A 19,734-nucleotide genomic window follows, 5' to 3' on the forward strand; every position below is an offset into this window, starting at 1 on the left:
CTTCAGTCCCCAGCCCCAGCCCTTCCCCCATGTCCCCGGCTCTGCGGATCGTAAATAGCCGAATTCCCGCGGAGCAGGGGTCGGGTCAGGTCCGGGGAACTGAAGCCTCGAAGGCCCAGAAAGTCCCTCCAATGCCCCAGGGTGCCCGTAGGCATTTTCTAGATGATGTCACGGCCTTCACTCTGATGTCACGTTGAGCATCTGACGTTGTACGCAGCCCCCAAGCCTAAGAGCCAGAGTCCTCTGACCGAAGTCACGGGGTTTCTCTCGGTGAAGCCACTAGAGTGAGACCTAGGGCTGGAGGTGGGGGTCTAGAGGTGGTACCCCTTCCCCTTCCTCTGGCCCATCTCCTTCCTCCCCTTTCTGGGTTCGCTGAGGCTGGGGAGGGATGGGAACGCCTCCCGCGAGCCCCGCCCCGCCCCGCCCCGCCTCCGGGCCCGCCGGGCCAGGAAGCGCGGAAGGAACCGCCGGGGGCCATGGACGGGGCCGTGATGGAAGGGCCGCTGTTTTTGCAGAGTCAGCGTTTCGGGACCAAGGTAGTGTGGGCAGGGGTTGCTGAACCCCATCAGAGCTAGGGGTGGGCGACTGAGCGCAAACGGAGGGAGGGGGCTCGCGGCGGGTAGGGGAGCGGCGCCGGGACCCGGAGAGCCCCGTGACGTTCCCGCTAAAATGCTTTGCACATTCTTCGGAGTAGTGTCCGCCGGCCTCCTGGTATGCCTCTCCAGCCCTGGGGTGACAGAGCGGCATCCTCCAGGAGAAACTTCGCCAGCGATCGGGAAGCCTTGGTGTTGAAATCGGCCCGCGCGGGTCTTTCCTTCCCCCGTCGGGGCCGGGCAGCCAGTGCTTGTTCGCTCCCTCCCCAGCGTCTCTCGGCTCTTTCCCCAGAGATGGAGGAAGACCTGGGCGGTTCTCTACCCGGCCAGTCCCCACGGTGTCGCGCGGCTCGAGTTCTTTGACCACAAGGGGTCTAGCTCTGGAGGTGGCCGAGGGAGCTCGCGCCGCCTGGACTGCAAGGTGATCCGTCTGGCAGAGTGTGTGAGCGTGGCCCCCGTGGCAGTGGAGAGCCCCCCTGAGCCTGGCGCCGCAGCTTTTCGCCTGGATACCGCACAGCGATCCCACTTGCTGGCGGCCGACGCGCCGTCCAGTGCAGCCTGGGTGCAAACGCTGTGCCAAAACGCCTTTCCGGTGAGGGGCTCGGGGCTGCACTGGGCCCAAGAGGCGAGGCGGGGTGGGAGCAGTTACAGCGGCAGAGGAACTGGGCTGGCTCAGACCCTGGGAATCGGGGTGAGAGAATCACAGCCTCCTTCATACTCCTTCTCTTTACCCCAGAAAGGCAGCTGGGCCCTGGCACCTGCCGAGAACCCACCCAAGCTTTCCGCCCTGGAGATGCTGGAGAACTCGCTGTATAGCCCCTCCTGGGAAGGTAGATGGCCTGAAAAGCCCCAGCAGGGATGGGGTGGAAAGAAAGGGTGTCCTAGGAGGGGAAGTAGGAAGCTCCTGAGAGCTGGCTTGAGAGAGAGAGAGAGAGAGAGAGAGAGTGTGTGTGTGTGTGTGTGTGTGTGTGTGTATGTTTACAACCTGCTCCCTTCTCCTTTCCCCCACCCCAGTCCTGGCCGGGTCCCAGTCTAATTGTATATTCCTTCCAGGATCCCAGTTCTGGGTAACGGTGCAGAAGACTGAGGCCGCCGAGCGCTGTGGCCTGCATGGCTCCTATGTGCTGAGAGTGGAGGCAGAGAGGCTGACTCTTCTGGCCCCGGGGGCCCAGAGGCAGATATTGGAGCCACTTCTTTTCTGGCCCTACACTCTGTTGCGTCGCTATGGCCGTGACAAGGTAGGGTGCTGTCAAGACAGGACTGGCTGACTGGGTTGGGCACCTGTGGGAGGGGTGGACAGGAAGGTGGGAGACTGCACTCTAGATAACTCTTTCTTGCCTAGACCATGACCAACCTCCCTTTCCAGTGGTCTCTTTTTTGTAGGTCCCCTAACTAGTTCTAGCCCTGTGACTCACCTCCTCTGATGTCTCCTGGTAACGTGTTTCCCTCTACATCCTCTTCAGGTTATGTTCTCTTTTGAGGCTGGCCGCCGCTGTCCCTCCGGCCCTGGAACCTTCACCTTCCAGACGGCACAGGGAAATGACATCTTTCAGGCAGTCGAGACTGCTATCCACCGACAGAAGATTCAGGGAAAGGCTGGCCAGGGGCAGGATGTTCTCAGAGCTGATTCCCATGAAGGAGAAGTGGCAGACGGGAAGTTGGCTTCCCTCGCGGCCCCCCTGGAGCTCCCAGGAAGCCCTCCAGCCCTGTATTCTGAACCCTTAGACTCCCTGCGCATTCCTCCAGGCCCTTCCCAAGATTCCCTGTACTCAGACCCCTTGGACAGCACCCCTGCTCGGGCAGGGGAGGGGACACAGTTAAAGAAAGCTCTCTACTGGGACTTGTGTGAACATGTGCAGCAAAAGCTGATAAAGGCCAAGTTGACAGACCCTAAAGAAGACCCCATTTATGATGAACCTGAGGGCCTGGCCCCAGCCACTCTCCGGGGCCTTTATGATCTGCCTCAGGAGCCCAAGGATGCGTGGTGGTGCCAGGCTCGGGTGAAGGAGGAGGGCTATGAGCTCCCCTACAACCCTGCCACGGATGATTATGCTGTGCCACCCCCTCGGAGCACAAAGCCCTTTCCAGCTCCCAAGCCCCAGGGCCTGGCCTTATCTGAATCTGGTGCTGCAACTGGCAGTGGCAGCCAAGGCCATAGCTCAGACACTGCCCTGTACAGCCAGGTCCAGAAAAGCGGGGCCTCAGGGAGCTGGGACTGTGGGCTCTCTGGAGTAGTGACTAACAGGACTGGGGCCAAGTCAGAGGGTTCCACGTGAGAACTGGGCGAAGCTGAGGTTGCCGATAGGAGGACCATGGGGAAGGGGCACGGGATCAAAGAAACCTGTTAGAACCAGCAGGAACCAGAGGGGCCTGTGTGCAGAGACCGGGGTACAAGGGGAGTCAAGGGAAGGATGATCTGTCCCAAGAAGTCATGGAAGCGGGACAGAGTCATAAAGGGGCTCAGGGATGGGATCTGGGGGAGGCCAGCACCTCTAAATCATCCCCACCAAAGGAAGGGATAGCTGCTGGAGCAGAACTATAGAAAAGGGTATTTGGTCAGACAAGGTATGGTTTGAGAGGCTTGTATGGAGAGGCTTGTATGTCTCCTTGTAAAGGGAGACACTGAGCTGTGTCTGGATCCCTCCCGCTTCATTGTTCTTTACCATATATATATATATATTTTTTTTTTTTTTGGGGGGGGTAAGTTTTATTCTCATTAAAGTCAGTTTGGATTTAAGAGGTCTATGTCTGTGAACAGTCATAAAGGGGACAGAGGGGCAAGATGTACTGGGCAGACACGGGGTTAGGAGAACCAGAAAGGCATTAGGGGCCACTGAAGGAGGAAAGGGCCCCAGGGAGGGGGTGACCATTCAGAGTCTGAAAGGTCCACTTAGGCCCACCTGGGGTGGGTGAGGCCCTGGGTATAACATCGGTAACCCTCAGTTTCCCCTGTTGCCCTTAATTATAGGCACAACCTCACAGGTTTTTTTGTATGGAAGGAGTTAAATTTCTCAAGTACTTAATTGATTTGAAGTGCAGAATAAGCATTTTACAAATGGTAGTTATTCTGTGGATGGACAAGGCTGCTGGGTGGGTGTGAGGAAAGGGGAACAGGGAGGGAAAACAGGCCTTTTTCATACCACCCTCTCCCCCGTTCTCAGCTCTAGGATGCCCCCCTCCCCTGTCTCTCATTCTCTCTTTCTCTCACACACACACAGTTTGCATGTAGGTAGCAAGCACCAGCCACTTTTCTGTCTGAAGGCTGATGGGACTTGCAATGTGATGGGAGGGGCACAGGCTTTGAAATGAAGCTTAGATTTCACTCCTACTTGTTTGTCATGAGCTCGGAAAACCTCATCCTTCTCTCCTGAGGTCCAGTTTCCTGAAGGTGACCTGACATCATCCACCTGCTTACACAGAACTACAAGGAGAAATTTGGGTCTGGGAATACTCCTAACAATGGTGGAGACCTACTGGGTATTTATTCTTCATTTGTGTTAACAGTATCAAATGATCCAAAAGAAAAATAAGTCCCTTCTTGGAGAAAGAAGAGGGTCAGATGTGTCTCTTTATAGCCTGAGGAGTGGGGTGATGAAAGCATTGGAGGCAGAGGAGGGGAAGGCTCTGTTTCCCAGTCACCTGGAACTCGCAGAGGGTCAGGTGGACAGAAGGCAAGTCTGGCTACAGAAAGCCACTGTGGGACAGATCTGGGACCTTGGAATGGATGTGCTTTAGCAGGGCAGTCGGGCTATGGTGCTAGTGACTTAGGGCCCTAAGGGATACTCCTCCTCTGCCTCTTCTTCCTCCTTCTCTTCCATAGGAGGCTGGAAGAAGACTTCTGAGGAAGCTTTGCTGGCTGCTGGCATCTTGGGGCCTCTGCCAGGGGCTGGAGTCATAGGCAGAGGGGCCACTGTGGCTCGCACTCGATTTATTTGCAAAGGCTGAGCCTGCAGAGAAAGCAAGAAGAGCTTTCTGTGAAGACTAGACAAAGTCCTGATTTCCTATTCCATTCCCTGCTAGGTCTCCAGTCCTAACTGCTTCTTGGGTCCCATGAGTGACAGCCTTAAGGCCCAGAGCACTGGAGTCCCCGGGGCCCTAGCCTCCACAATGCCTATCTCCCAGCTGAGTGTCCTCCTCTGTCTGCTTGCCAAACAGCTAACTCATGGTGGGTTCTATTCCCCTCTCTAGACTGTCTGTAGTTTGGAAACCTCTTTCTCTTGTAACTTCAGGTAAGACAAAAGTTTTTTTCTACAGGCTTTGTTACTGAGAAACAAGAAAAAGATTTATAAGAGCACAAAAGGAAGCCCATATACTACAGAACATGGATTTCATAAAAATAAATCCTCCCCCGCCCCCGCCAATTACTCTTCTCTCTTGAACTCTTGTCACTGGAGCCATGTCTCTAAGCTTCTAACCTTGGTCAGCCTCCCTTTCCTCATCTGTAAAATGAGATAACACTTACCTTGTAGGGATGCTGTGAGGATTAAATCAGAAAAATATATGTGAGAGTACATGTCATAAAACCTGGCAAATAACTGTTGCTTGGTAAATACTAATTTCCCTCCCCTTGGGCATTTCTTATCCCACCTTCTTTCAACAGAGGCTGCGGTTGTGGTTCCAACGCAGCCAGTTTGCTTAGTGGGACAGTGATCTGTTAAATGACTACTGAATTTCCCAAACACTGCAATTAAGATAACTAAATATTTTATGTAAATGCCCAAGCAAAAAAAGTCCCAGTACTGTGTAAGGGTTGTAATTTTCTTTGTCTAGGGTTAAAGGCTTCTCTTCCCATTGGTCTGTTCTTCCAGAGGATATCAGGGAGGATCTCCTTTGGATGGGGGACAGGGGAAGAGGACTCTGGCATTCTGGGCATAACGGGGAAGGAGGGAAGTACCTTTCTTACAGCCCGGCTCTTCGAGCTTGGGTGGAACCGGCCATGAGGGTTGGCAAAGGTGCTGCTCAGGTGTGAGTACAGGTGGCTCCAGACTTCCAAGGGGTTGTAGGTGGATTCTAGTTCCAGGTCATCAAGCATGCTCTGAAGAAGAGAGACAAGGCGCCTCACTGGGAAACGTGAGGTCACAGAACCCAAGATGTCAGGCAGAGACCTGAGCGTGAGAAGCTGAGGAGGTGTGATGGCCCTGGGCTTCACTGAGGGGTGTGAGAGAGATGCGTGCCCTCTTGGGTGTTCAGGCCCCCAGGTCTGAGTGCTTGTGAAGTGTCAGGCAGGGGTACAAGCAGCAACCGAATAGTGAGGGACACTGAGCTTTCTGGCCCCAAGAACCATGTCACAAGGATTCTGAGAAAGGCCAGAGTGCCGTGAGGGTTACAAGGGAGCCAGTGTGTGAGGCTGTGAGGGAGGGTGAGTTGGGGGCTGAGGTGCTCAGTCTGCAAAGCAAGTACACTGAGTTCTCGGCCTGTGAGGCGAGCATAACCAGAGGACATGCGAGCAGAACATTCCTGAGCAGTCAGGTTTTCCGGCCACAACATCCTGTGCCAGGAAACAACTGGCCCTGAAGTGAGACGCTGAGTGAGCCACGGCCACTCGTGCCCACCTCTCTCGCATCCCTGTGGCTGCCAAGCCAAGAGCACAATCCCAGGCTCTGTCCTCTCGGCACGTAAGCCAGGAATCTAGCAGCAGGGGTGTGGTTCCAGCTCTCTGTGCCGTGAGCCCCCCTCCCACCCTCAGATGGGGAGGCTGGCAGAGGAAATCCAGAATCCCAATCCAAGATGAGAGGAGGGGAAGGAGAAAACTGGCCTTAGAGCTGTTCCCTCTTTTGCATCATAGTCTCATTTAAAGCTCTTCCTATTCTCAGCGCCTATATTGGCTGCCTTTTCCTCTTTCTCTCAGAGATAGAGGCGTACAAACACAGGCACACACACATGCATTCAGAGATTGCAAAGACGGACCCATGAGAACACACCATCACACAGATGCGTGCTTTTTTCCGCCTCACCTCAGTTCCTGGCCTTCTTCTCTGTTCCTCTTACCATACTCTTGGAACCACTTCTCCCTCTGCTCCCTGGTCCTTTCCTTCTGGGGCTGACTCGTTTCCCTCATCCCTTTCTTGAACTCCATTCTCTTCTCTCCCCTCTATCCCATGAGATCCGGGCTCACTTGCCTCCACAGTCTTAAGGCTGTCAGCAGGCATGTCCTCAGGTAGCAGGGGGAAAGGGCTGGGCAGCATCAGTTCCCGAGTGGCCACTGCCTTCACCAGCAGAGTGGGAGAGTGAGATGGCAGGATCACGTAGAAGGTGCTAGCGGGCTCTCTCAGTTTGTGTTCTCGGTTCAGGGGCTCCCCCTTGGCCAATAGCAGCCATTCTCTTTTCTGAAACAAAGACACAAAAGTGTAGGCTCATCTTCAGTCTTTGGCATGTTTGGAAGATTAGTCCCAATTGCCGACCTGTTTACTCTCCCTCCCCTCAACTAGTTCTCGACGTTTTAAAGCAGTGCCATCATTTTGTGCAGCACAGAACTCTGAGGGGGTCTGGTAAGCCAGGCAGGTGGTAGGTGCCTGCAGAAGTTCATGGTTTCTAACATTTTGCTTATTATCTGGAGATGCACTGTGTTCCTGAAGACAGATCCAAAATGTCTGGAAAGTACCTGATGCTTCTCAAGTCTGTCAAATTGGAAATAAATGATATAGAACTCACGGTATTATGTGTGCATGGGGAGAATTTGCCCCTGGTCCTAGGACATGGCCTTTTTAAGCCTGGAAGGGATGTTTGCTGGAAGTGATATTAGGAAATTGCAGGGCACTCCATTTCAGTTGGCTCAAGTAAAAAGTGAGGGCTTATTACTAGACTCCCAATTCTTTTTTTAAAAAAGTATTTATTTGTTTGACTGCGCCAGGCATAGTTGCAGAGTGCAGGATCTTAGATTTTGGTGCAGCATGCAGGCTTTTTAGCTGCAGCATGTGGGACTAGTTCCCTGATCAGGGATTGAACCTGGGCCCCCTGCTTTGGGAGTGTGGAGTCTTAGCCACTGGACCACCAGGGAAATCCTTCAAGTACCTTCTGATGTGGCTCAGGGTTTGGATTATTATCATTACTTTAATCTTTTTTTTCATGCTGGTTCATGTATTTGTTTGTAGATTAGTTTGTTTATTTATTAAGAATTTGTTGAATGCCCGTTATGTCCCAAGCACTAGGTATGGGTATATAGAAATTCATTAGACACGTGAAGCAGAAGGTTTGTAAACTACTGTTTGTCCAAGATTTAGGATGACCAACTGTTTCAGTTTGTCCATCTTTAGCACTGAAAGTCCTGTATCCCAGAAGACACTTCAGTCTTGGGCGAACTGGAGCAATTGGTTACCCTTCTAAGACTCCTTGGAGAATAAAATATCTTGCCACTGTGGCAAGTCTCTGGGGGCTAAAACTATGGCAGTGTGACATTTCTTACACCTCAGGGTTATGAGGCAAATTCACAACTGTTATATACTGGAGTTACTAAAAAAATCTGAATGCAGCACACAAAAAAATTATGATCCCTAGAATTTGAGTCTATTGATTTTAGGGACAATGGCTAAAATTATGTTAGAGAAGTGATATGTAGAAATACATGAGATCTCTCAAAAGTAACTCCTGATGTGGGAACTATCAGAGGACTGGGAAAAGATTGATTTGAAAGGATTTTACAGGGCACTTTAAAATTTCTGGACTAATTTACAGATTGACAGAGGCTCTGGAAGAAGACAGGCAAATATACCCTTATTAGAATGGTAAAGATATTAATTTATCTGCATTTCCCAGGAACATCCTGAGAAAGTAAGAGGTAGGGAAATTGAACTTTAAGGCTCCTATTTTGACTCTGAATTTCTAACCTCTTCCTGGACAGTGATTATTTGAAGTCCTGGAACCAAGCTTGAGCATGTTACCCAGGTCATGGGTTGACTTGTTCCTACAGGCACTGAACCTGTGATGGAAATAGTTAATTGACAAACCAGGTATCTGAGGTTGAGAAAAGGCAGTGGCATGGGGGTGTCTCAGAAGACCTTGGGATCCTCAAATTGAACAGTGCTTAATGACTTCGTTGCTATTGTTCAGTCACTAAGCCACGTCTGACTCTTTGCGACCCTGCGGACTGCAGCATGCCAGGTTCCTCTGTCCTCTACTGTCTCCTGGAGTTGGCTCAAATTTACGTCTGTTTGGTTGGTGATGCTATCTAACCATCTCTTCCTCCGCCTCCCCATTCTCCTTTTGCCTTCAGTCTTTCCCAGCATCAGGGACTTCTCCAGTGAGTTGGCTTTTCCCATCAGATGGCCAAGTATTGGAGCTTCAGCTTCAGCAACAGTCCTTCTGATGAATATTCAGGATTGATCTCCTTGCAGTCCAAGGGACTCTCAACAGTCTTCTCCAGCACCACCATTCAAAAGCATCAATTCTCTGGTGCTCAGCCTTCTTTATGGACCAACTGTCATATCTGTGTATGACAAATGAAAAAACCATAGCTTTGACTATACAGACCTTTGTTGGAGAAGTGATGTCTCTCCTTTTTAAGATGCTGTCTAGGTTTGTCATCGCTTTCCTTCCAAGGAGCAAGCCTCTTTTAATTTCACAGCTGAAGTCACCATCCACAGTAATTTTGGAGCCCAAGAAAAGAAAATCTGCCACCGCTTTCAATTTTTCCCCTTCTATTTGCCATGAAGTAATGGGACCAGATACCATGATCTTTGTTTTTTGAATGTTGAGTTTCAAGTCAGCTTTTACACTCTCCTGTTGCACCCTCATCAAGAGGCTCTTTAGTTCCTCTTCACTTTCTTTTTCTTTTTTTTTAAAAAAAAGAATAAAAAAAAAAAAGAAAAAGAAAAAAAATCCTCTGCACTTTCTGCCATTAGGTTGGTATCATCTGCATCTCTGAGGTTGTTGATACTTCTCCCAGCAATACTTGATTCCAGCTTGTGATTCATCCAGCATGGCATTTTGCATGATGTACTCTGCATAGAAGTTAAATAAGCAGAGTGACAATATACAGCCTTGTACTCCTTTCCCAATTCTGAACCAGTCCGTTGTTCCATGTGAGATTCTAACTGTTGTTTCTTGACCTTAATACAGGCTTCTCAGGAGACAGGTAAGGGGTCTAGTATTCCCATCTTTTATTTCTCATAGTTTGTTGTGATCCACACAGTCAAAGGATTTAGCATAGTCAATGAAGCAGAAGTAGATGTTTTTCTGGAATTCCCTTGCTTTTTCTGTGATCCAACAGGTGTTGGCAATTTGATCTCTGGTTCCTCTGCCTCTTTGAAACCCAACTTGTACATCTGGAAGTTCTCAGTTCACATACAATTGAAGACTAGCTTGAAGGATTTTGGCATAACCTTGCTAGCATGTGAAATGAGCAAAACTGTATGGTAGTTTGAACATTCTTTGGCATTGCCCTTCTTTGGGATTAGAATGATTAGATGACTGCTGAGTACTTTAGAATATGTTTTTTTCTAATTCAAAAGAAAGGAGCATGAGTTGGATGCTGAATTTACCAGAAGGTGGGTGAAAAAATTTCTATACTTATGTTGTGGTTAGGGACTTTGCTATGTAAGGTGTCAGGGAGTTTAGATTTTAGGAGGTGGAGGTTGATTCTTATTAGAACAGGTGTGACAGGGGGAGAATTGAATGGCATGCTGTATTCCAAGTTCAGCCTGATTAAAGTCATCCTCCCCACTTCTAATTACTAAAGCTCTGAAGGAAGGTGTGGTGTGGCAGCCACTGTTGGTTTCCTGGACACTGCCCCCACCCCCTTTCTCTCTGTTAGTCTTTCAGTGATATGTAATGTGGACTTAAATAATGAGACATCAGCAGAAGTGGCTTCTGGAAAAGCTTTGTAATGTGCTGGCAGGCTTTTTGCGCCTGCACCCTGCCCCTTCTTTCTCCCTAGGACAGGACTTGATCTTAAGGTGCAGCAGACAGCTTATGACCATGAGGCAGCAGGCATGAGGATGAAGTATACCTGCTAAGGATGCTATGGGAAAACAGCAAGAGCCTGGGTCCTCGACAGCACTGATCAACTGCACCAGCCCCAGAATTCTGTCCTCGCTCTTTTGTTACATGAGAAAAATAAACTCTTACTCAAAGTAGAGTTGGGTTGGTTTTCTGTTAGTAACAGCCAGATGGATCTTTTATAGATTTCAAAGAAAAAGAAGAAGAGGTGGTTATTTATTTCTAGTATATGGGAAAACAGGAGTAGAAGGGACAATTCAATGGCACTGGTGTAGGCCTTGCTAGAGGGGCAGGTGGGAGTTTATTATTATCAAGTAAAAACTCTAATCTCACTAAACCATTCCTTCTTTGACTTGCCATCAATGATGAAAAAGTGAAAGTATTAGTCACTCAGTCATGTGTGACTCTTTGCAACCCCATGAACTGTAGCCCTCCAGTCTCCTCTGTCTGTGGAATTCTCCAGGCAAGAATACTGGAGTGGGTTGCCATTCCCTTCTCCAGGGGATCTTCCTGACCAAGGGATTAAACCTGGGTGTCCTGCATTGTAGGCAGATTCTTTATCATCTGAGCCACCAGGGAAGCCCATCAAGATAATGACCTGGGACCAAATCCATCCATTAAAGAAGCACTGACCCACTCCTGAGTGGGAGAGCTCCTGAGGCAGCCATTGAGAGTAGGGAAGAGCCAAGAGCACTCATTTTGCATTGCTTGTGGGAAGAGACACATTTCATTGTCATATGTGTCTAGGAAGAGAAATTACAGCTAGATGTTGAAGCTGGTTTTAGAAAAGGCAGAGGAACCAGAGATCAAATTGCCAACATCTGCTGGATCATAGAAAAAGCAAGAGAGTTCCAGAAAAACATCTGTTTCTGCTTTATTGACTATGCCAAAGCCTTTGACTGTGTGGATCACAATAAACTGTGGAAAATTCTGAAAGAGATGGGAATACCAGACCACCTGACCTGCCTCTTGAGAAATTTGTATGCAGGTCAGGAAGCAACAGTTAGAACTGGACATGGAACAACAGACTGGTTCCAAATAGGAAAAGGAGTTCGTCAAGGCTGTATATTGTCACCCTGTTTATTTAACTTATATGCAGAGTACATCATGAGAAACGCTGGGCTGGAAGAAACACAAACTGGAATCAAGATTGCTGGGAGAAATATCAATCACCTCAGATATGTAGATGACACCACCCTTATGGCAGAAAGTGAAGAGGAACTCAAAAGCCTCTTGATGAAAGTGAAAGTGGAGAGTGAAAAAGTTGGCTTAAAGCTCAACATTCAGAAAACGAAGATCATGGCATCCGGTCCCACCACTTCATGGGAAATAGATGGGGAAACAGTGGAAACAGTGTCAGACTTTATTTTTCTGGGCTCCAAAATCACTACAAATGGTGACTGCAGCCATAAAATTAAAAGACGCTTACTCCTTGGAAGGAAAGTTATGACCAACCTAGATAGCATATTCAAAAGCAGAGACATTACTTTGCCAACAAAGGTCCGTCTAGTCAAGGCTATGGTTTTTCCTGTGGTCATGTATGGATGTGAGAGTTGGACTGTGAAGAAGGCTGAGCGCCGAAGAATTGATGCTTTTGAACTGTGGTGTTGGAGAAGACTCTTGAGAGTCCCTTGGACTGCAAGGAGATCCAACCAGTCCATTCTGAAGGAGATCAGCCCTGGGATGTCTTTGGAAGGAATGATGCTAAAGCTGAAACTCCAGTACTTTGGCCACCTCATGCGAAGAGTTGACTCATTGGAAAAGACTCTGATGCTGGGAGGGATTGGGGGCAGGAGGAGAAGGGGACGACAGAGGATGAGATGGCTGGATGGCATCACTGACTCGATGGACATGAGTCTGAGTGAACTCCGGGAGTTGGTGATGGACAGGGAGGCCTGGCGTGTTGCGATTCATGGGGTTGCAAAGAGTTGGATACGACTGAGCAACTGATCTGATCTGATAGTAAAGCCATGCATACCTGGGGATTTTTGGAATCTGGAAGGGCATCAGGAAGAAGTTGTTGCTTTGGCATTATTTGCTTATTCTCTCCCTCCAGAAGGCAGGATGCAGGAGGGGAAGAAAAAGAAGCTACAGTGACAACTCCTCTGCTGCTCTCATACTGGCTTCCACAGAGGAGACCAGGGGAAGATGGTAAATGGGATTCCAAACCCCCAAGCAGCAGACTGTATATTCTTTTCAAATGAACATGGAACATTCTCCAGAACAGATCATGTGATAGGCCATAAAACAAACTGTAATAATTAAAAAAATTAAAATCATCCAAAGTATCTTCTCTGATCACAGTAGAATGCAATTAGAAATCAACAAAGAAAATAAATTTGGGAAATTCATAAGTATAAGAAAATTAAATAACATACTCCTAAGTAATCAATGGATCAAGGAAGAAATCACAAAGAAAATTAGAAAGCAATCTGAGATGAGTTTAAGAAAAAAACACAACATACCAAAACTTATGAAATATAGCCAAAGCAGTGCTTAGAGGGAAATTTATAGCCGATAACTCCTCTATTAAACTAAAAACAGATCTCAAATCAAAACCTTAATCTTCTACCTTAAGAAACTAGAAGAAGAAGACCAAACTAAACTTAAAGCAAGTAGAAGGAAGGAAATTAAAAAATTACTGGAGTAAAAAAACATAAAATAGACAGTATAAAAATAGTAGAGAAAATCAATGGAACCAAAGTTGGTTCTTTGAAAAGATCAATAGAAATGTAAAAACCCAGTTAGCTAGATTGATAAGAGAGAAAGAGAAAATATCTAAATTAGTAAAATCAAAAATAAAAGAGGTAGCATCAGGACTTTCCAGGTGGTCCAGCCGTTAAGACTCCGTGCTCCCAATGCAGGGGGCCTAGGTTTGATCCCTGGTCAGGAAACTAGATCCCACATGCCTCAATTAAGAGTTTACATGCTGCAACTAAGACCTAGCACCACCAAACAAAAATAAATATTAAATTAAAAAAAGAGGTAGCATCAATACTGACCTTACAGAAATGAAAAATATTATAAGGGAATATTATAAACAATTGTATGACAACAAATTAGGTAACCTAGATGAAATGGACAGATTCCTAGAAAGACACGAACTGCTAAGACTGACTCAACAGGAAATAGAAAATCTTCTGAATAAATCTGTGTCAGGAGTCCCCAAGACTACTCCTGGGTTGAGTGATTCACTAAGAGGACTCACAAGACTTAGCATAAATATGACTTATTATGGCAAGAGAATACAAAAGAAAATCAGCATGAAGAAAAGGCTTATGGGTGAAGTTCAGAGGAAACAAAGTGTAAGCTTTTAAAAGTCCTCTACCTACAGAGTTGGGCTTCCCTGGTGGCTCAGTGGTAAAGAATCCTCCTGCAATGAAGGAGTTGCAGGAGATGCAGGTTCGATCCCTGGGTTGGGAAGGTCCCCTGGATGAGGCATGGCAACCCACTCCAGTATTCTTCCCTGGAGAATCCGATGGACAGAGGAGCCTGTGGGCAACAGTTCATATGGTTGCAAAGAGTTGGGGGCATGACTAAAGCAACTTAACATGCACACACACACACGCTGTAGAGTCACAGAACATACTTAATTCCTCTAGTGTTAAACTGTGGCAGTATATGTAAAATGTTGTCCACCAGAAGTCATTAGAGACTCAGTGCCCAACAGTTTTTTGGAGGTTGGTCACATAAGCACCTTGTACCCAGCACATCCCAAAGTTCTAGACTCCTGTAAGAAAAGCAGATGTCAGCACATACTTTTGCACAGTGAGCCACTGGGGGATGGTGGGAACACTCCCTAAATCCAAATTCCCATATGCCAGACAAGGGTTAATCTTGTAAGTAGGACTTTCTAAGCAAAGAAATCTCAGGCCTGCTATATAAACTTTTTGGCACAATCTATAACAAGTAAAGATATACAGTTAGTAATTAGAAGATTTTCCACAAAAAAAATTAAGGCCTAGATGGCTTTACTGGTGAATTGTGCCAAACCTTTAAATAAATATCATTAATCTTTCACAAATTCTTCCAAGAAAACAGAAGATGAAGGAAAACTTTGCAACTAATCTACGAGGCTAGTATTACCCTGATACTAAAACTAGAAAAAAAATCACAAGAAAATTACAGACCACTATTCCTTACAAATATAGATGCAAAAAACCTCAGCGACATACCAGCCAACCAAATCCAGCAAATATAAAAAGGATTATACACTAAAAGTGGGATTTATTCTAGGAATGCAAGGTTGGCATAATATCTGAAAGACCAAACAATGTAATACATCATGTTAATAGACTAATGGACGGAACTACATAATTAACTCAATAAAGGTGGGAAATGCATTTGATAAAATTCATGATAAAAACATTCAACAGAATGGAACTTCCTCAACCTATCAAAGGCCTCCATAAAAAACTACAGTTAACATCATAGTGAAGTGAAAGTGAAGTCGCTCAGTCGTGTCCGACTCTTAGAGACCCCATGGACTACAGCCCACCAGGCCCTCTGTCCATGGGATTTTCCAGGAAAGAGTACTGGAGTGGGGTGCCATTGCCTTCTCTGTTAACAGCGGCTAGGCATATTATATTTACTTGGAGCTGGTATACTTGGTGACAGCCTTAGTGCCCTCGGACACGGCGTGCTTGGCCAGCTCCCGAGGTAGCAGCAAGCGCATGGCGGTCTGGATCTCCCTGGATGTGACAGTCGAGCGCTTGTTGTAATGCGCCAGGCACGATGCCTCGCCAGCGATGCGCTGGAAAATGTCGTTGACGAAGGAGTTCATGATTCCCACGGCCTTGGACGAGATGCCCGTGTCCGGATGGACTTGCTTCAGCACCTTGTACACGTACACGGAGTAGCTCTTCTTGCAGCTGTGCTTGCGCTTCTTGCCGTCCTTCTTCTGGGCCTTGGTCATAGCTTTTTTAGAGCCCTTTTTAGGGGCAGGAGCAGACTTAGCCGGTTCAGGGATGTCTATAATGACAACACCCAACAACACAGACTGGGTGCTTAGCCCCTAAGATTAGGAGCAAGACAAAGATGTCTGCACTTGTCATTTCTATTCAACAATGTTGGAGATGTATTGAAGACCAAAGGGCCATTTCCCACATTTCTGGACTATTAGCCCCTCTAGGATTATGAGCATGTTAATATCCTAGCACTTGAGGACTAATATTTTTAAAATTTTATTTAGAAAAATATAATAATGTGACATTTCTCAACATTAGAGAGCTAAGGTGCACATTCATACCATTTACCAGTTCTGTGAAGGTTGAAATAGATGTGACAATGGGTACACGGGTGGGGACAGGGAAAAAAGAAAGAGTAGGGGCAGGCTGTGGTGGGAGGCAGGAACAGCTTCATAGTGAAGGTATTTAAGCAGAATCTGGAAAAAAGTTAAAAAAATTTGTTGTGTGGCTAAGGCAAGGGGAAGGGAGCAGCATGAAAAAGGGTGTGGTGGTGTGAAGCAGCTTAGCATCTTTGGGAAACATTTAGTAATTTATAAGTATGGCTGGTGTGGAGGATAGAAGGGACATGGTGAAAGATGAAGCAAGAGGCTGGGTCACAAGAAGGCTACTGATGCTGTGCCATCCTGCTATTCTAGCCCCTGTCTGTATACACTGGAGGCTGTATACTCTAACTACATTCTGATCATTTTTAACAAATGGCTCTTGACCTGCCATCACCCCACTCTCAGCTTAGATTCTTGCTCTTGACTCTTTGCCTAATATAACCAAGGAATTTCCATTTCCCCACCCATTTACAGCCCAACCAGGTCATTGCCTATGTACTTTGACTTCTGCTGGGCATACCTTGGCTTGAATCCTGTCACTTCTGTGGCCAATTAGGGCAGACATGGGTTGTAAAGCTCTGGAATGTGTATCCAGAAATTCTGACATTTTAAGTTGGAAACTGAAAGATCTATTAAATACTTAATATAAAGATCTGTTAAATAGGTGGTATTTTCATTTCTTTTTCTAGTTCACACAGACATGACTTTGTAAGAGAAATGAGGATGTGGAAAGTGAGTCACTAGCTACATAATGGGGACTATGTAGTAGGATTTGGTAACTGAAAAGATGTTTTCCTAGTGATGAATAAATTCATCTAATAAATACTTGGAAAAATTAAATATGTAATTCCCTACCACATTCTCCAAAGTGGTTATCCAAGTTTAGAAAAAGGCAACAACAACAACAACAAAATAAACAATTAGGGGGACTGGACAAAGGAAATAAAAGGTGCTGCTCCGTGCTCAGTCACTTAGTCATGTCCGACTCTTTGCAACCCCAGGGACTGTAGCCCGCCAGGCTCCTCTGTCCATGGAATTTTCCAGGCAAGAATACTGGAGTGGGTTGAAGGGTGATAGTAGAGCCAAGATTAGATAAGATCATAAAAATGCAAACCGCCCACTTTTGCTAGAAGCTATGCCCAGGAACCTGAAAATGGGAACACGGTGGAACCAGCCAACTAACTGAGGGTAAACGAGAAAATGTATTACAGATTGTCCAGTCAGATAAAGGATGCAAAAGGGAATAAATGAACATTTAATAACCTTCAACTTCTACATTTAAGTGGGTTGGAATGGCCAGAGGCAGACTGGTTTTCCTGCCTAGAATATCTGTGAAAGCTGAAAAATATATAGAAACCATTTGGTTGAGGGCTGTGAGAAAGTGCTGAGACAATAGAAGTGAGAGGTAGCTAAGTTTCTGGAAAAGGAAGAATTTGGAGAAATGAGAGAGGTATTGTAATCCTGAGGGCATATGTTTATTTTGACTTGAAGGGAATGGTGGTTGGGAACTGATAATCTAGGATTTATATCTCCTGAGGCAGTTGCAAGGGAACAGAGAAACCAGCAAAACTTTTTGGTGGAGATTTGACAGGGGTAAGACAGTTGCTCAAGTCAGTTTCTCACTTACAATATTTGCCAAATACTGGGGCTGCATGGAGCAGAGGACAAAAACACCCAAGGAGAAAGTCTCTAGAAGTAGAGCATTTTAGCAGACTTGAGAAACAGTGATTAGAGTTGGGATCATCATGCGTATTATAGACCAGGTTTTCAGTGGAAAATTCTAGAGGGCCTGGAGCAAACCAGGGGTAGATTGAGACTTATCAGAACTGCAGCCCAGCCTTGACTCAGCACAGCTCCTGAGTAGAAAAGGATGATTTGTCAAAATTATCTGCTTAGTGCAGGGCAGGATAAACTTGCTCAGAGGAAGCTAACACCACCTGGAGCCTTTATAATTTCTCTAGGCACAATGAGCATCTTTCACTAAAATATTACCAGGTTCACCAAAAGACAAGACACACGTCTAAAAACCAAATGAAGAAAGAGACAATAGATACAGAACTACAAGTGATCCAGGTGTTGAGTTTAGCAAAGTACCTTAAAATAACTATGATTAGTTTGTTTAAAAAAATACGTTAAAATGTGGAGAACTTCTCCAGAGAATTAGAATCCATAAAAAAGAAACATACGTAATTCATAGAACTACTAACCAACCATTATGTACAAATCATATGCCAGATGTATGCCAGGTGCTTTACACATGTAGTATTACTTAGTCATCTTAAAAACCACACGAGGTATTTTTTATTGTCTTGTTTTACATGTGAAAGAGACAAGGGTTACTAATATGTCCATCTTCTCCCTCTTTTCCCTTCTCTCACACTCCACTTCTACTCATGAAAGGAGAAGCTGTGTGGATTCTATTCCTGTATATTTTAGATAGGTCAAGAGAGACAGGACCTAAGAGGGAAGGGACTATGTCAGAGAGGCTAAATCAATCTGTAGAATATATGTATATATATACGGCTGAGAGAGGAAGGAGATAGAGGAACAGGAACTGGAACAGAGTCTTAGTTTTTGTGTGTGCATGTATGTGAAAGGCTCTTAGAACATCTCCAGGTTAGATATGATTGAGGAGTAGAGGAAGAAAATTTGAAAAATATCATTGTGGGTAATGAACTATTTCCTGTTTGGTGTTCTTTGAAAGCACACATAAATTAATTTTAAAATTACTATTTGTCTTCTGGGTAGTGCTTCTTTATATGCCATTTATATGGAGACTACAGCATGTGGGGCCACTAGATTTGTTAGGGTCACAAATAGATAAATACACTTATGTTTAGAGAGGTTAAGTATATGGCCTAAGTTCACACAATTGGAAAATAATGAAGCTTTCAGAAACCTAGGACCATCTGATTCCGAAGCCCACACTTTTCATGGACAATATAAACTGTATTTTACCACAACAGGTTAGAAAACTGCCTGGCCTTACCATCACCCTGATACCAAAACCACGGATGCCACACAAAAAAAGAAAATTATAGGCCAACATCACTGATGAAGATAGATGCAAAAATCCTCAACAAAATTCTAGCAAACAGAATCCAACAACATATAAAAAAGATCATACTTCATGATCAAGAGGGCTTTATCCCAAGGATGCAAGGATTTTTCAATATATGCAAATCAATCAATGTGATACACCATATTAACAAACTGAAAGATAAAAGTAATATGATCAACTCAATAGATGCGGAAAAAGCTTTTGACAAATTCAATACACATTTATGATAAAAAACTCTCCAGAAAATAGGCATTAAAAAAAAATCTCAACATAATAAAGCCATATATGACAAACCCACAGCAAACATTATTCTCAATGGTGAAAAACTGAAAGCATTTCCTCTAAGATCAGGAACAAGACAAGGGTATCCACTCTCACCACTATTATTCAACATAGTTTTGGAAATCCTAGCTACAGCAATCAGAGAAGAAAAAGAAATAAAAAGAATCTTGACTGGAAAAGAAGAAGTAAAACTCTATTTGCAGATGGCATGGTACTATACATAGAAAACCCTAAAGATGCCACCAGAAAATTACTAGAGCTAATCAATGAATATAGCAAAGTCACAGGATATAAAATTAATAACATAAATCTCTTGCATTCTTATACACTAACAATGAAAAGTCAGAAAGAGAAATTATCCCATTCACCATGGCAACAAAAAGAATAAAACACCTAGGAATAAACCTACCTAAAGAGACAAAAGACCTGTATGCAGAAAACTATAAGACACTGATGAAAGAAATCAAAGATGACACAAATAGATGGAGAGATACCATGTTCCTAGTCAGTATTGTGAAAATGACTATACTACCCAAAGCAATCTACAGATTCAATGCAATTTCAATCTCTATCAA

At 45.6% G+C, this 19,734-nt stretch overlaps 3 protein-coding genes across 4 annotated transcripts in view; 1 reads left to right on the forward strand and 2 right to left on the reverse strand.

The window, feature by feature from the left end:
* The first annotated feature begins 213 nt into the window (after nucleotides 1-213).
* DOK1 (docking protein 1) lies at nucleotides 214-3,330 on the forward strand. Of its 2 annotated transcripts, none has more exons than XM_086327725.1 (5): nucleotides 214-536; nucleotides 886-1,185; nucleotides 1,330-1,423; nucleotides 1,647-1,831; nucleotides 2,057-3,330. In XM_086327725.1, the coding sequence occupies exons 1-5, from the start codon at nucleotides 477-479 to the stop codon at nucleotides 2,867-2,869; spliced, it is 1,452 nt and encodes a 483-aa protein (XP_086183851.1). In that variant the 5' UTR covers nucleotides 214-476; the 3' UTR covers nucleotides 2,870-3,330. The 2 variants fall into 2 exon arrangements, with proteins under 2 accessions (XP_086183851.1, XP_086183852.1); XM_086327726.1 differs by having other exon boundaries at nucleotides 418-536; nucleotides 1,334-1,423.
* A 721-nt stretch (nucleotides 3,331-4,051) lies between these two features.
* Nucleotides 4,052-19,734, reverse strand: part of M1AP (meiosis 1 associated protein) — a 90,511-nt gene continuing 74,828 nt past the window's right edge. The window contains exons 8-10 of the mRNA XM_086327737.1: nucleotides 6,713-6,919; nucleotides 5,488-5,628; nucleotides 4,052-4,540 (exon numbers count right to left, since the gene is read on the reverse strand). Of these exons, the coding sequence (XP_086183863.1) occupies nucleotides 4,358-4,540; nucleotides 5,488-5,628; nucleotides 6,713-6,919 (531 nt within the window). The 3' untranslated portion in view covers nucleotides 4,052-4,357. The remainder of the gene's footprint in view (nucleotides 4,541-5,487; nucleotides 5,629-6,712; nucleotides 6,920-19,734) is intronic.
* LOC147363641 (histone H2B type 2-E-like) lies at nucleotides 14,990-18,545 on the reverse strand. Its single transcript, XM_086327736.1, has one exon. The coding sequence runs from the start codon at nucleotides 15,439-15,441 to the stop codon at nucleotides 15,115-15,117; it is 327 nt and encodes a 108-aa protein (XP_086183862.1). The 5' UTR covers nucleotides 15,442-18,545; the 3' UTR covers nucleotides 14,990-15,114.

This window comes from Bos grunniens, chromosome 11, assembly GCF_055505025.1.
Source record: "Bos grunniens cultivar Pamir isolate PY7600 chromosome 11, Bosgru_T2T1.0, whole genome shotgun sequence".
NCBI lineage: Eukaryota > Metazoa > Chordata > Mammalia > Artiodactyla > Bovidae > Bos > Bos grunniens.